At 37.4% G+C, this 14,335-nt stretch overlaps 1 protein-coding gene across 2 annotated transcripts in view; it reads right to left on the bottom strand.

Annotated features, from left to right (window-relative positions):
* Positions 1 to 14,335, bottom strand: part of NCOR1 (nuclear receptor corepressor 1) — a 150,409-nt gene that overhangs the window by 79,048 nt on the left and 57,026 nt on the right. For both annotated transcript variants that reach the window (XM_007462662.1, XM_007462663.1), the window contains 8 exons: positions 10,714 to 10,770; positions 10,106 to 10,158; positions 7,630 to 7,696; positions 5,160 to 5,332; positions 3,859 to 3,949; positions 1,990 to 2,168; positions 1,459 to 1,513; positions 679 to 780 (listed from right to left, as the gene is read on the bottom strand). In XM_007462662.1, the coding sequence (XP_007462724.1) occupies positions 679 to 780; positions 1,459 to 1,513; positions 1,990 to 2,168; positions 3,859 to 3,949; positions 5,160 to 5,332; positions 7,630 to 7,696; positions 10,106 to 10,158; positions 10,714 to 10,770 (777 nt within the window). The remainder of the gene's footprint in view (positions 1 to 678; positions 781 to 1,458; positions 1,514 to 1,989; positions 2,169 to 3,858; positions 3,950 to 5,159; positions 5,333 to 7,629; positions 7,697 to 10,105; positions 10,159 to 10,713; positions 10,771 to 14,335) is intronic.

The raw sequence follows: 14,335 nt of genomic DNA, 5'->3' as shown, positions 1-14,335 counted from the left end.
AGAGCGTCAGGAATGCTGAAGATGGCAGCAGCCGTCCACGCCCACACGTGCCACGCATCCTGCAAGCCGTCTCAGGGTGTGGGGCGTACAGGAAGAACAGATGGGAGCTGTGACGGCGGCTGATCAGCTACTTGAAGGAAAAGAGTTTCTAAAGTACTGAACTGCGACTGTGAAAACACATACTGCACTGCATTAAAAACAATCTTTTGAGGTCAAGTGCTTTAACCCCAGAAATAAAGTTAACCTGAAACACAATCAGGTCCCAGGTATTTCAGTAAACAACCCTGTACTCTAGTCACCATGCTGTACTTCTCTCCCTTACTCTACCTGTCCCCTCCACAGACAAAAGGACTGGAAAAGGTGGTATATTTAATAGGCTGTCACGGTTCTCATATTTAATTACATTATTATTGTTAACTCTTGACATGCACAATTTCAACAGCATGAAAATATAAACCTTCTCACTAATTTTGTTATACTAGAAACTTAAAATGCATTCAAAGTAGAAAATATAACACATTAAATATATATTCAAAATAATCATAACATCCTAATTAATTTAATAGAAACGTCAATTCCTAAAGCACATCTTATTACACATAAGGCTCCTGCTATAAAATTTTTCATCTTCATATTTCCACCAACCCTGAAATTGTTTCATACAATAATGAAACATACCTGGTTTCTTCCTCTGCGTTTTCCATAGTTCCTTCTTACTAGGGCTTTATAATTCTCATTTTTCTTGGTTAAGTAGTAATATAAAACACAATCAGGAACACTCTACCAAAAAAAAAAAATTATTTTTGAGGATCCAATGAAATAAAATTTTTCAAAAATATCAAATAACACTTTTCAAGGAAAATCTCTGGTGTTCTCAAAGTATAAAATGAGGAAAACCCCAAATGGCTAGCTTTTTAAGGCATATCTAGGCTGTAAAAATACATACATATAGTGTCTACTATCTTGATGGACAATTACAGCTGTCTTAATACAAATTATGTAAAAGATACCAGGAACTATCAGAAACATTCAAGCACTTTCTTCTTTACGAGTAACTAAATTCTCTTTCTTCCTCTATATACGTAAATATTCAAAATGTCTCACTTTGCTCACAAACCCAACATCCAACCCACTGTGAAAAAATTTCAGGGAAAATCAGGACTCTGAAATTTTAATTAGAAGTTTAATGAGGTTCAAAAAACACTGCAACCTATGTTTTTTTAGGGAAATACAATATCAGGTCATTTTTGATTAACCATGAAAATTAGCCTGTGTTCTGTGCTTAGAATTGGTCATCATATAATTGTAAATATCACTATACTATTCCCATGAGAATCTTTTCTGTGTCAAGCCCTTTGCAAAAATTCTATTTAACTACTTCTGTGTACTAGGCACAAAAGCTTCAAAGCAGCAACCACCACAAACCTACAGACATTCTCAGTGCAAGCCATTTCTTACCTTCCTTTCCAAGTAAGATGCAATTAGTCCAAAGTTTTTTGGATGCTGGATAAACCTGAGTGAAAGAAAAAAAACACACACACATTTTAACAACTTAAAAAGACGGGGAAAGCCCTTGGGAATAGAAATATAATGTAGACTAATTTCTAGCGACTCCTAAATGCTAATGTCCTCTTAAAGGGCACAGATTCCTGGGCACCGTCTGCCAGGAACTGACTGGATTGGAATACAGTAGAGCACAGAAATCTGTAACTTTAAAATGCACCCCCGGGTGAATAGGGCACCGCCCAGGTTTGGGTACCACTCTTAAAATGACTCCACAACCCTGTTCTTACCTGGTACCTACATTCCCACCCATAAACTTACAGGAAGGTCATATCAAATCTGTCTTTTCTGACTTCCACAGTACCCACTCAAATGCCAAAATGGGGTCAAGTTTTGGGGGAAACAGTTCAATTTACAAGTAAATGCCAATACTTTTCACTAACTTATGTAAGCTTCTATTAGAGAGTAATTTAAAATTTAAATTACTTGTCCTTAAAGATCTCCTTCTCATGGTCAGTCCAAACATTCATGAACTGCCTATCTTTATAAATCTTCATAGGGTCCTCCATAAGCCCATTCATGTTAATGAACTTGACCCTTCTCTGTTCTGCATCAAACATCATAGGTGGGATCACAGAGAGCTGTCGCATTTGTTTCTCATTATTCTGAAAAAAAAAAAAGAAAAAAGAAAAAAAATGCAATTTACAGAGAATAAAACTTAAAAAGGGCCACAGACCAACTGTCTTAACAGACAGTGAAACACCACGTATGTACTTTAATGACAACAGCAGTGGTACCATAACATCTAACATACAGTAATTATACATATTATCTAATAAATACTCATTGCATGAATAACAGAGGCAGAGAGTACAGGTATTATTTTTTTATAATCCACTACTACAATTTGAGAAGAGCTCTTTCCTTAAAGGAAGCTGATACTTCAAATAATGAATCTTAGACCTAAAGGACACACAGTAATGTCAGGTCACTGAAGTAATGATCTCATGAAGCACTTACTAATTAATATTGCCTCATTTTAAAAAGTCTTAACATCATTTTAAAGAATAATAAAATAGAAAAATAAGCAGACAGGAACCGAAACCTTAAGGTCATTGATTTGAAATTAACTAAACTTCCTTAAGTATTAAACACTTCTTGCTAATCTTACATAATCTTTCCATTGCAAATTTAAGACTATTATCCTTAGAATTTCAACTAAAACTAGGTTACAGTTATACAATTTATTTTTCCCACAGTTTAATTCAGTAAGTTTACAAGCGCAAACTTCCATGAGAAAACTTTTACCAAAAAGTGTAAGTACTGACCTCAATACAAGGCTAGGTTTTTTTCCTGAAACTCTTCTCCTAGAAGCAGACATCGCCTTAGAGTAAAATCCTTACAAAGGTTCTAATTTTATGGGTACTCATCAATCAGTCTGAACACCAGAGTGTGGTTTGGGACAGACACATCAGCTTGAAATCACCTCACCTGATACTAGTTTTGGCTGTTTACAGATGCCCCCCCCCCCCTTATAGAATCAGTCAAAGTGAGCAAAGAAATTTCACACAGAGTTAGTCATCACTGCAGAGATTATGGCCACAAATTCTGAAATGTATAGCAATATAATAATTGTCTTCATTACTTAAGAGGACCACGATGTTCAAAGAAGCATGACTTTCAGAATTTAGAGATGAGGTTTTTTTTAAAAGCCATATTATAAAACCAAAACTAGCAAAACTCAATATATGGTTTTTGGACCGACCTTCAGAGATAGTTTGAAAACAGCTACGAAGATTCACTGTTAGGAACAGAAATTTATTCTTACTCAGAACCGATTTATTAATAACAGATCAGATCTCAGCTGGCTAGAGATCACACTCTGGACATCCCCCCAAACCTCAGGTCCACAACCCAACATACAAACACCTGCAAAGTACACACTCCTTTGTTCTTCTAGGAAACGGCACCAGCAGCTCAGTCCTCCAACCTGCTCTTCTTTCTCATCCCACACTTGTCCTGTCCACTCTGCCTTCTACAAATCTCTCCACCAGGCCCTTCCTACACATTTCTACCACTGTCGCCCTGACTCAGGTCCTTATTTTTATCATAACAGCCTCCTCACCTCTTTCCAGGCCTCCCTGCTGCCAAAGCCGTCTTCGTAAAAATGGCAATATGATCACAGGACAGCCTTGTTTAAAACCTTCGATGGTTGGCCACAAACTTTGGAACAATTCAAACACCATAAGTGTTCCCTCAGTTATATACAAATAAACCCTTAGTTTATGGGGTATGAGGCTAAAATGCCTGAATAATTAATCAATTAACTTGAATTAAATCAATTAACTGTCTTACCTCCTGTTCAGAGAGCCCATCAATAATTTCAGAAATCTCATGTTCACTCCTAGCAATGGTGGCTGAAAGACCAGCTCCCCTCTGCCCAACTCTAAATATGAGGGAGAAATTTTAGATATATTTAAAGGCCTTTTATAAAGAAGACATATCAGTTAGATTACTTTTACATCGATTTCTTTTCTGAATGGGACTTTTTAATCAACTAGAAGTCAGAGAAGAAACCTACAATGCTACTGAGAAACTACTTTTAAGCAATATGTTTAAGCCATTTATCTATAAAATTAGTAACAATTTAAATGCTAAGATTTCTTTTTAAAGGTTACATGTCTAAGTTCCCATGGCAGAACTGTTTATGGGAAACTTCTGGAAAACTACAGTTATTGGTGTCATTTTCATCTCAAATAGCAGTCTTTTGTCTGCCTTCCAGAGAACAGGATAGCAGACTTAGAAAAATACACAAAACATTTTTAAAGGGATGGGGAAAAAACACAATCATCATCCCTGACAGAAACTTGACTGTGATTAACGGGGCTTTCATGAGACAGTGGAGAAGAAAACTAAAGCTTCTACCTTTGCAAAAGTACTTGTTCTCTAACAGTAAAAAGAAATCAGAAACTACATACCAATAACAAAGAATTTCTCAATTAGCAATCAATTTAAGAGTTTTGATCATGTTGGGAGGTGACAAAGAACTGTGAGACATGCAAGTCTATTCTTACTAACTGTCATTTCCAAAGGAATGAGCGTTTTCAAGAACTGAAGAATTAATTTCAAACTATTCACTTAAATTTAGATTCAACAGCATGATTAAATATAAAAAATTAATGTTAAATTCACTAAGGCATAAACATGGTTAGCTGATAATTAAGTTTTATATTCAAAATAAAAGTTCTGAGACTCACAGACACAGAGAACAGACTTGTGGTTGCCAAGGGGCAGGGGAGGGATGGATTGGGAGTTTGGGATTAGCAGATGCAAACTATTATATATAGAATGGATAAACAAGGCCCTACTGTATAGCACATGGAACTGTATTCAATATCCTGTGATAAACCATAGTGGAAAAGAATATTAAAAAGAATGTTTATCTATGTATAACTGAATCACTTTGCTATACAGCAGAAATTAACACAACACTGTAAACCAACTATACTTCCATTGGGAAAAAAAGAGGAAAAACATAATAAAAGTTCTTTATGAACTTTCTTAATGATTAGATTCAGGTAACAGTAAATATTGTGAAGGATCAAAAGTATGATTCAAAGGAAAATAGCATAGCCATTAAACATCAAACCACTTACCGCTGAAACCGTTCTTGCTGTTCTCTTTGTTTTCGAATTTCTGGAAACTGCTTTTCATAATACTCCCTTGTTTTGCTTTCTTTAGCTTTCCTCCGAGGATTATTTTCTATTCTGTCCACTTTTTTCTCCCATGCCTCCATGAGCTGATCATAACGTTGGCAGATTTTTTGCTCCTATTAAATACCCGTAGCAAATTAATAATTAAACTAAACTCTGTGATTCTGACAAACCTAATACTTTAAAGTAAAGGTTACTTCTTAAGGCTAAGTCAGAAGTACATGTGGCCTATGACTCAACTGTGAATGAAAAGCTGTCCTTGATCTGAAAGAAGAGAAAGAAAGGGAGCTGTTTTCTAGGAAAGATCAACACATAGAGCCTACCGTGGCTGGATGTTTTAGTTAATATTAAGACTACACAAATTAACAAACTAAATGATGAGCCACTCTGATAACAATTACATCTTCACTGTCAAAAAAAATGGAAAATGAGAAATAGAAACATGTAAATAGTTCATAATCCCAAAGGCAAGCGGATTAACATTTTGTTGTTATCCTTCCAATAGGTCAGAGAAAACACTCACACTTAAACCATCCCTCTACTGCTGGACGTTTTGGTTACTTGCAGTTTTTTCTTACTACAAATAATGCCATATAATGAACTTTTTTGACAGTCTGGAAAAGGCAGAAATTGGTTGTTCTCTATGATAAAAAGAAATGCAGTAAACTACATGAAATCGAGAACGAATGCTTTTAGAGAAAAGAATAATATATGATCTCATTTTTTAAACAGAGAAGAAAAAAAGAACCGTGCACTACAAGCCCCAGACCGTGGGTAAGAGACAACGAAAGGGCCTGCCACACAGTCAGCTCCAGGAAGCGGCCACGAGGGGAAAGCACTGCCTTCCCCATGCCCCGTCTCCTCATAGCCTGTCCACTCCTGGGCCTCCCCCTGCGCTCAGCTCTATGCCGCCCCTCGGTCTCATCTGGATTCAAGCAACGGCCTCCTTCCTAAACGACTCCCACGCACCCCGAATGGCACAGTCAGATGCGATTTCTTAAAACACAGAGCCCAACATTTCACGTCCTCAGCTCAAACGCTTAAAAGCCGCCCTCAGGATCTGTGCACGACCCGGCCCTGGCTTCCCCGCGCAGCCTCGCTCTTCGCCACCCTCCCAGCTCAGTCCAAGCCCAGCCCTCGCCAACCTGCCACACTCCCTCCACTTCCCAGACCTTCCCGTGAGCTGCTCCCACTGCTTGTGAAAGTCTGCAGAGGACTGGTTTTCCTGTGCAACACCCCTCATGATTCCTATCTGCGCCAGCTGTCCCCTCACACGCTCTCATGGTCGTCTGTACATCCTGTGCCATCGTAAGACCACAACACTGTAATCGCCTGCAGCCTCATCTACCCCCTTACTCCTTAGGCTCCCTAAGGGCTAAAACCACGTGGCTGCCCGCTCCCTTTGTAGAATAATAGATGGGACAAAGGAAATAGCCAATAAGTATTTATTAAGCAAATCAATGAACATATAAACTTCATAACTAAATACCCTGTGAAGTATGAAAACAAAGTCCATGCTTCTGTGTCTGTGTCTCCAGATAGCAAATTTAGCAATTACACCATAATTACAACAAAATGATCAGATAGAAAAAAATACTTTAGCTAATTTCTTATTTGTATGTGTATGCTCTTGGCAAAAATAAAAAAGATTCAAGACCGGTAATTTAAGAAAGTATCTGAAGGACTAGACTGGCAAATTAGAACATTAGAAGTTATATACCAAATAAAAGCTGTTGACCCTTACAATTCATTAAACTGTCAGGTCCTTAAATACAAAGTACAAAGTTCATTTCTGATGTGAATCAAAGAACATCATTTATTCACTAAAAAAAAATTTAAATGAATTAATAGTCTGTCTAAAATTAGTAGGAACACACTATAAAAATAAGAATATTGGCATTATATTTTCTGTAACTTAATTTCCATGAAGATTATAACCACAAAATTTTTAGACTGCAAGTCATATAATAAATATGAAAAACGATGTGAATTTGAAAAAGATGAACTTTAGCTGACCCAGTTTCTAATAAGAAAGAACAGCGATGTCTTATCAGCATGACCATAACTTACCCACATTTGTTTGAGGGTTAAGAGACTAAGTGTAGATCATCCTATTTCTCTTTCATATTTCTTTTTTAACTACTCACCATTTTCTTTATTTTGGCTAGATGAAAATGTTATACACAGATGACCAAAGAAACTAATTTGATAATGATATTAAATGTGATTTATGACATCAAAATGTTGCTAGAATTAGATTTACATTTACGTCACATCTATAGCTACTGTCTAAATCAGCACCTGTTCTCGTGTGTGATCAAGAACCGTTCTCACTACAATGGGAAAGCGAATGCCTGAAGAAGCGCGGACGGGAAAGTCGCACAAATTTCAGTTAACAAGGATAGGACCTCACCCTTTGTTTCCTTGCATGATTTCTTCTTTTAAAAAATAAAATGAGTTTTTTCCTCATCACCTGGTTTCTAGAAGAGAAAAATATGGTTGTATGACATCAAGAAAAAGTACAATTTAATAATGCATTCACCTTTTTGTTTTCAGAGACACTGAAAAACAAGCGAAGATCACTTAAGAATATATGATGTAATCAAAGTTAACCCTAATTTTTTCCACCCTGCAAAATAAGACTCCTGCAATAATTAGAACTGACTAAAATTCCTCCCATTCTATAGTAAGACTTTAATACAAATAGTTCATTTTTAGTTATTACATTGAATTGTAAGGCAAATATTATTTTCAAGTTCTGATTACACAGCTACTGATTCTCCTTAAGAACCCTCGTGAGATAAACACCTTGGCACACTCTTGGAGGGAGGGGGGCGTAAGAGAAGGCGGAGCTTGTAAAGTTATCTCCTCCCTCAGGTATGTGCTACCCTCCCTCCTGTGAGAGTGCACCAACAGAGGCGGCTTCTGCTTTACACAGAAACGACACAATACACTCTAAGACGCCACGGAGGCCAACGTGACAGGACAGGAAGACTTCCCTTATAACTTAGTGTAATAGTTTCACTTTTCAAACTGGAAGCACTGCAACCTTCACAAACAATGACATGCAGGCTCAGATATAAATATTTATACCCCACCTACTTCCAGAAAGGATTTCAAGCTGATTATTCAAATATAAATACAAAGCCAAGGCAAGTAGGAGTAATTTTTTGGATTATCTGCCACTCAGGACTAACATTGACACTGGCTCCACTCAAATAAGCATGGACAGTCAGGAGCTGGCTATACGGAAAAGTAGCCAAGAGATGAAGAGAATTATTAAAAGGAACGTCTGCTATTTCATACAAAGCAAATGACGGTGATGACAGAATAGCTACTGAATGATCCATACAGACGCATGCAGCTGAGTAAACGGTATTTCACAAGGTGATGTACAGCAGGAGCATTACCATATATTCAGTTTGCTCTCATTGTAATTATGTGCTACTCAAAAGCAAATGACAATCAATAAATATAACTTAAAATGTTTCCTAAGAATTTAAATGAAGAACCCCATCTCAGGACAGTGTGATAAGCACTGTAGTAGGCAATGTAGCTAATATGAAATAAATCAGGGCTGCTCTGCAGCTAACATCAGGGAAAAGGCAGAACACAAACATAACGGAAGCTTTAAGGGAAAAAAATCATTACAAGTAGCCAACTAGAGTTTATCTGCTATTCTCCTTTGTAAAAATGTTAAAACAGCGAAACAGTTCCAAAACAAGGTATATTTTATATGAGTTTTGCCTAACCTACTTCTAAGGGTTGTCAAGCCCATAGCAGCACCTCACAGAAAAATTCTAAGTATATGACTTTTATTATAAACCACTTACTTAACAAAAGTTAAAATTATTCAAATTTCAATTTTTATCATGCATACTACCATGCAAATTATATTTGCCACCAGTTCTGCAAAGTAGTCAACTATTGCACATACTCTCAGTAAGAAAATTTTTTAAAAGAAAAAAAAGATATATATATATATATATATATATATATATAAATAGCAATGTGCTCATTAGTAACGGTACTAGTAAATAAGTATAATGTTCTGGTTATACTTAATAAAACATATAAAGTAGAAATATCACATTTTTGTTACAAACTAAGAATAATTCATCTAAAATTCTCTTAAAATATGATAATAAAAAAAAAGATACCTATCTAGCTTCCTCTCTTACTTCAATCAGATCAGTAAATTAGGTTTTCTTTTCACTTATTTTCTCATTCCAAAATGTGCATCCATAAAGGCCTGGTGTCTGGGATGAGCAAGGCTAAGCAAACTACAACCTGGAGCAGTCTCCTCACCCACATGAGGTGGCTGAGCGCTTCCAAGGCACCAGGAAATGAAATGGCAGAAGGGTCTACAAATACCGTCATTAGCAAGAGTCATGGAAGGGATTTCCCTAGAATAGGATTTTGAATAATGATAAAATGATCCGTGGCACTTCTACTTTGCAATGGCAGATGTGGCTTGGTGGGGGACGGTGTCATCACTAGTCTTAAATGAAAAAGCTTCATTATCTTACTTCATCATGCGCCTTGCAGGTACTCCACTGAAAAAAAGACAAAACAGGAGGCAAAAAATTCAAGCCTCAAGGTAAGCCATTTCAATGTTAAGTATCCACCTTTTTTACTAGCAGATTATAAAACCAGCTAGTTTTATGCAATAATTTATTTCATTTTTTGGCCTCGGAAACTCAAAGCTGTTACCCCAACCCCCAAGAAGCCAGAGGAAGATAACATATAGTAAAACGACAGCAAATTACACAAATCTAAAACACACCTACACTATATTATAATACTATGTCAGCAGATAACATAAAAATGATCTCTTTATAGAATATACGGTCCTTAACTGAAGAACTCCAAAGATGATCAATACTTACGTCTTGATGTTCTCATGATACACCTTGGTATCTGATGGCTGGTTATAGAGTGGCTATAAAATAAATCAAACATTTATATACAAAATGTTGTACATCATCTATGAAGAGACAAAGACACAATTTCTATCTCAGTGGTAGCCAAGGTCCAGTACTACTGGGCCTACACAACAGACGCCCGACCAAAACCTCCAGACTCAGGTTCCCTGAATAACTCTGTCCACCCCATCTTCTAACAATGCCACTGCTCTAAGAAAGTTCATAAATCCACTGTATCCCATAATAAATTCATTCATAGATTTTTTTTAATCTCAAAGGCAAAGGAGGATTTAACACCAATATTACCCTAACAGTATGATTCAAAGAGCTTTCTATTTCTGTTCTTCTTTCTCCTTCTAACCTACTGATTAAATGGCTGCTCAGGCAAAAACACAATCAGGAAAATGCTTCTGCAAAGGTAACCAAGCTCATGCCCATTACTTCAAGCTTATCACCCTTACTGCCCAGCTACATCACTCTCACCCCAAAGTAAATGACTGTATTCCATTTTATCCCAAGAAAAACTGCTACAAAAAGAGCACTAGACATGAAAAAAGAAATTTCTTACTTACCAGTTCAACTTTTGGGCCAAGACCTTCAAATATTTTATGAGCTTCTTCTGCTTTTTTCTAGATAAAAACATTATTATATTGTATAATTAAAAATTATACTACCTAAATGCAAAATCACTTCCAATTTAATATTTACCTAAATACTAATCTACAGTCAAACTTATCCTTATTTCCAAATATTCTTCTTTCATATGATAGCCTGAAATACTCTCTAATTTCATTTGCATAACTCCCTCACGAAATTCAGTCAGATCTGAACATTTGTACTGAAAGCAAAACCTAAAGAATTGGTAAGTTCTTAAAAACAAACAGATATTAAGATTCCAGGGAGAGGGAACAGAGATTCACTATTAGAAATGAATCCTTCAAACATTTTCAATACTTCAACTCAATGCCTTTATGGTATTTTATGTTTTTAAATTTTCATTAAAGTTGCCAATCTTTACTACGGTAAGCCAAATTGATCTCTTTGAAGAAAAGCTTATAATGAGCATATTTTCCAATTATAAGAAAACCTTAGTAATAAGAATAGAGAAAACAACCAGTTTGAATTACTCAAAGTATTCAGTAATAAATAAATGTTAAATTATATACTTTTACATGCCTTTTTCAGAAGTAAAATCATCTAGACCAAAGTGCTATCTATCTAACAGAAATCTACCTTTAATAGACAAATGAAATATAACAAAATTCAACACTAAAGCTGTTTAAGCTGGAATTTGACATGCAGCAAATGTGTCAGGGGTTTTCAGATCTCTCTCTTGCCCTAGCACATGCTCACTAGTAACAACAAGGGCTCGCTGCCCGCAGCAGAGACTCCCATGTCCACGCACTGTGGCTGGGAAACTCTCCAGGGCTTCTGATGCAACACACAAATGGGAATGGAACTAATCGGTATCCCCAAGTGTACAGAAAGATGTTCTTTGAAAATAAACATTATCCTTTTCATTTATCAATTACAATAGTTCAAATATTTATTTAGCATATATTATGTGAAAAGAACTATGCTTAATTAGCAAAGGAAGCTCAAAGTACTGTAACGCACTTTCCAAACTCCAAGAAACTTAAAATGTTATTAAGATGAGAAATAAACATATCAAAAATATCATATACAAAACTATAAAAAACCACTGAACTTGCACAGCTAATGCTATTTCTGTAGATAGTTTTAAGTCGATTTGTCGACCTTGGTATTATTAACATTTGGGTCAGAAATTTCTTTGTCATGGGGGCTGTCCTGTGCACTGTAGGCTATTCAGCAGTACCCCTGGCCTCTACCCACTAGATGCCAGCAGCACTCCGCCCCTCCCCCAAGTTACAACAATCAAAACAGTCTGCTGTTGAGAACAGTGTTCTAATCTCAAAAAGCCAAAATGTAATTATCAGAAATTTTATTAGCTTTAAGGTATATGTTAAATAACACATAAACAGCATAATCACAGATGATAAATTTAGAATATCTAGCACCTACAGCTGATTCTCTCTAGACGACCTTCACTCTCCAACGTTTAAACCTGCCTTCTTGAGGCACTCCACGTTACACAGAGTCTACGCCAAGAACAGGCAGGCTAAGTGAGGCTGTAACAGAGAATACTGAGAGACAAGGGGGAAATCGTATCACGACAAATATTTACTGGTATCCTATTACGTAAAGGCACTTACCTCTTCAGGGATAATTTTAAAGGCTAACATTTAAGGTGTTTGCATATCCCAAGATTTGCAAAATTTTATTACATATTTGACTTCATGTTGGCTTAACTGCTAAGAACAGATTAACCTATTGTTTGGCAGAAAAAAATTAATTTAAAACCTTCACATTTACATAATATAATTTTATTCTAAGTCTATAGATAGAAGTAATTAATGCCTCAAACATATGTTGACTATGTTCTATGTGCCAGGCACCTGCGAGACATTAAGGAAACAATGAATAAGATATCCTTCCTGGTGTAGAAGATAAGGAGTCTTGAAAGGCTTCATAGAGAAAATGATACTTGAGCTGGGTCCTGAAGTCGAGTGCACTCAACAGACAAGAAAGGCAATGCCACAGGGATGCCTGATGGCAGGGGAAACATCACGGGGTAAATTACTAACGTCAAGGGAACATTCACACCTGTTCTGGTAGGGTATGGCTAAGAAAGGAGTATTGGACCACGGGCCAGCCAGGCAGGCAGGCACGTAAGCACTGATGAAAATGTTGGGCTACTCTGTAGAAAGGGGGAAGTCATCAAAAGGTTTTATTTGGGGCTTCCCTGGTGGCGCAGTGGTTGAGAGTCCGCCTGGCGATGCAGGGGACACAGGTTCGTGCCCCGGTCTGGGAAGATCCCACATGCCGCAGAGCGGCTGGGCCCGTGAGCCATGGATGCTGAGCCTGCATGTCCGGAGCCTGTGCTCTGCAATGGGAGAGGCCACAACAGTGAGGCCCGCGTACCGCAAAAAAAAAAAAAAAAAAAAAAAGGTTTTATTTGAAGAACCAAGTCAGGGGGCTCAAATACGAAGGATGGATTGGAAAGAAAAAAATGACTGAAGGAAGGAAACTCAGCATCTATGAGAGGTGAGGGTTCCAATCAAGCAACTGGCGAAGGAGGAAGAGAGAAGCAATTGACCAGACCAATATCCAGGAGGCAGGACTGAGGCTCTTCATTGATTAACCAAGTCTGCAGAGTGGCAAAGAGAGAAAAATCGATAGTTTCCAGGGCAATGGCCATGGTGACCAGAGGTTGTTGGCACTAAGTACATTCTCCACTGTCAATCACTTTCTTTCTTCTGGTGCCACGTTAACTTGCAAATCATTCAATCAAAATATAAACAACATGTTCCTCAAAGTTTCACTGCACACCCCCTCTTTTCTATATGTATTAAAATGCTGAAATTAGAGCACTTACAAATATTTTTGGAACCTACAACTGGGAAGGGTAACAGCAAATTGAACTGTTAGGAACAGTCCAGGAGAAGAGTCTGTTTGGAGACTAAATGAATCCTAGCCCTCAAGTTCAAATGTGATACAAGGCAATTTTTCTCCCAGGAAGCCAATTTTAAAACTAACAGTCAGTCTGAGGTAGTTTTCTGCCTCGCACTAACTTTCTAAATAAAAGATGCCTCATATGAGATAAGGGCCCCTATCTCTTGGGCCACATTTGGCTTAACTGCCAACCAGTATCTGCCACTGTCAAACAAGGAACAAGAGGGAGATGTACTCTTGTTGCCGCCCCATTGCTCTGTGCCCTCGGTGTCAAAACAGGTAAGGTCATTCATGACAAAAAGCTACAGAGGCAGTGAAGGTCTAACAAAGGCAGCATGGTGAGGAGGAAGACACAGGCAAGGGGCAGTGGTGAGAAAGCGGCCTGCTCCCATCACGCCCCCCGGGGGCTTCTGCTACCATCCGGGGTCTATTGCACAAGCACCACCAAGGCAGACGACTAGCAGCAGGGGATACAAAAAGAACCTATTTTTGAAAGATGATTTCTACGGTTACTGAGTTAAAAACAATCCTCATTGCAAGCAAGTCTAATATTAAGACAGATTTCAAGTTTCGTTCTTCTATTCTTCACAGAATGTGTAACAAACTGAATTGTAAATGCTAAAATGGCAAGAAGAGGTCTAAAAGGAGCTTTCGTTCCTG

The sequence above is a fragment of the Lipotes vexillifer genome, unplaced genomic scaffold (genome assembly GCF_000442215.2).
Source record: "Lipotes vexillifer unplaced genomic scaffold, Lipotes_vexillifer_v1.1 scaffold982, whole genome shotgun sequence".
Taxonomy (NCBI): domain Eukaryota; kingdom Metazoa; phylum Chordata; class Mammalia; order Artiodactyla; family Lipotidae; genus Lipotes; species Lipotes vexillifer.
Note: the sequence above shows the minus strand (reverse complement) of the source record. Positions and strands in the feature narration are given on the sequence as shown.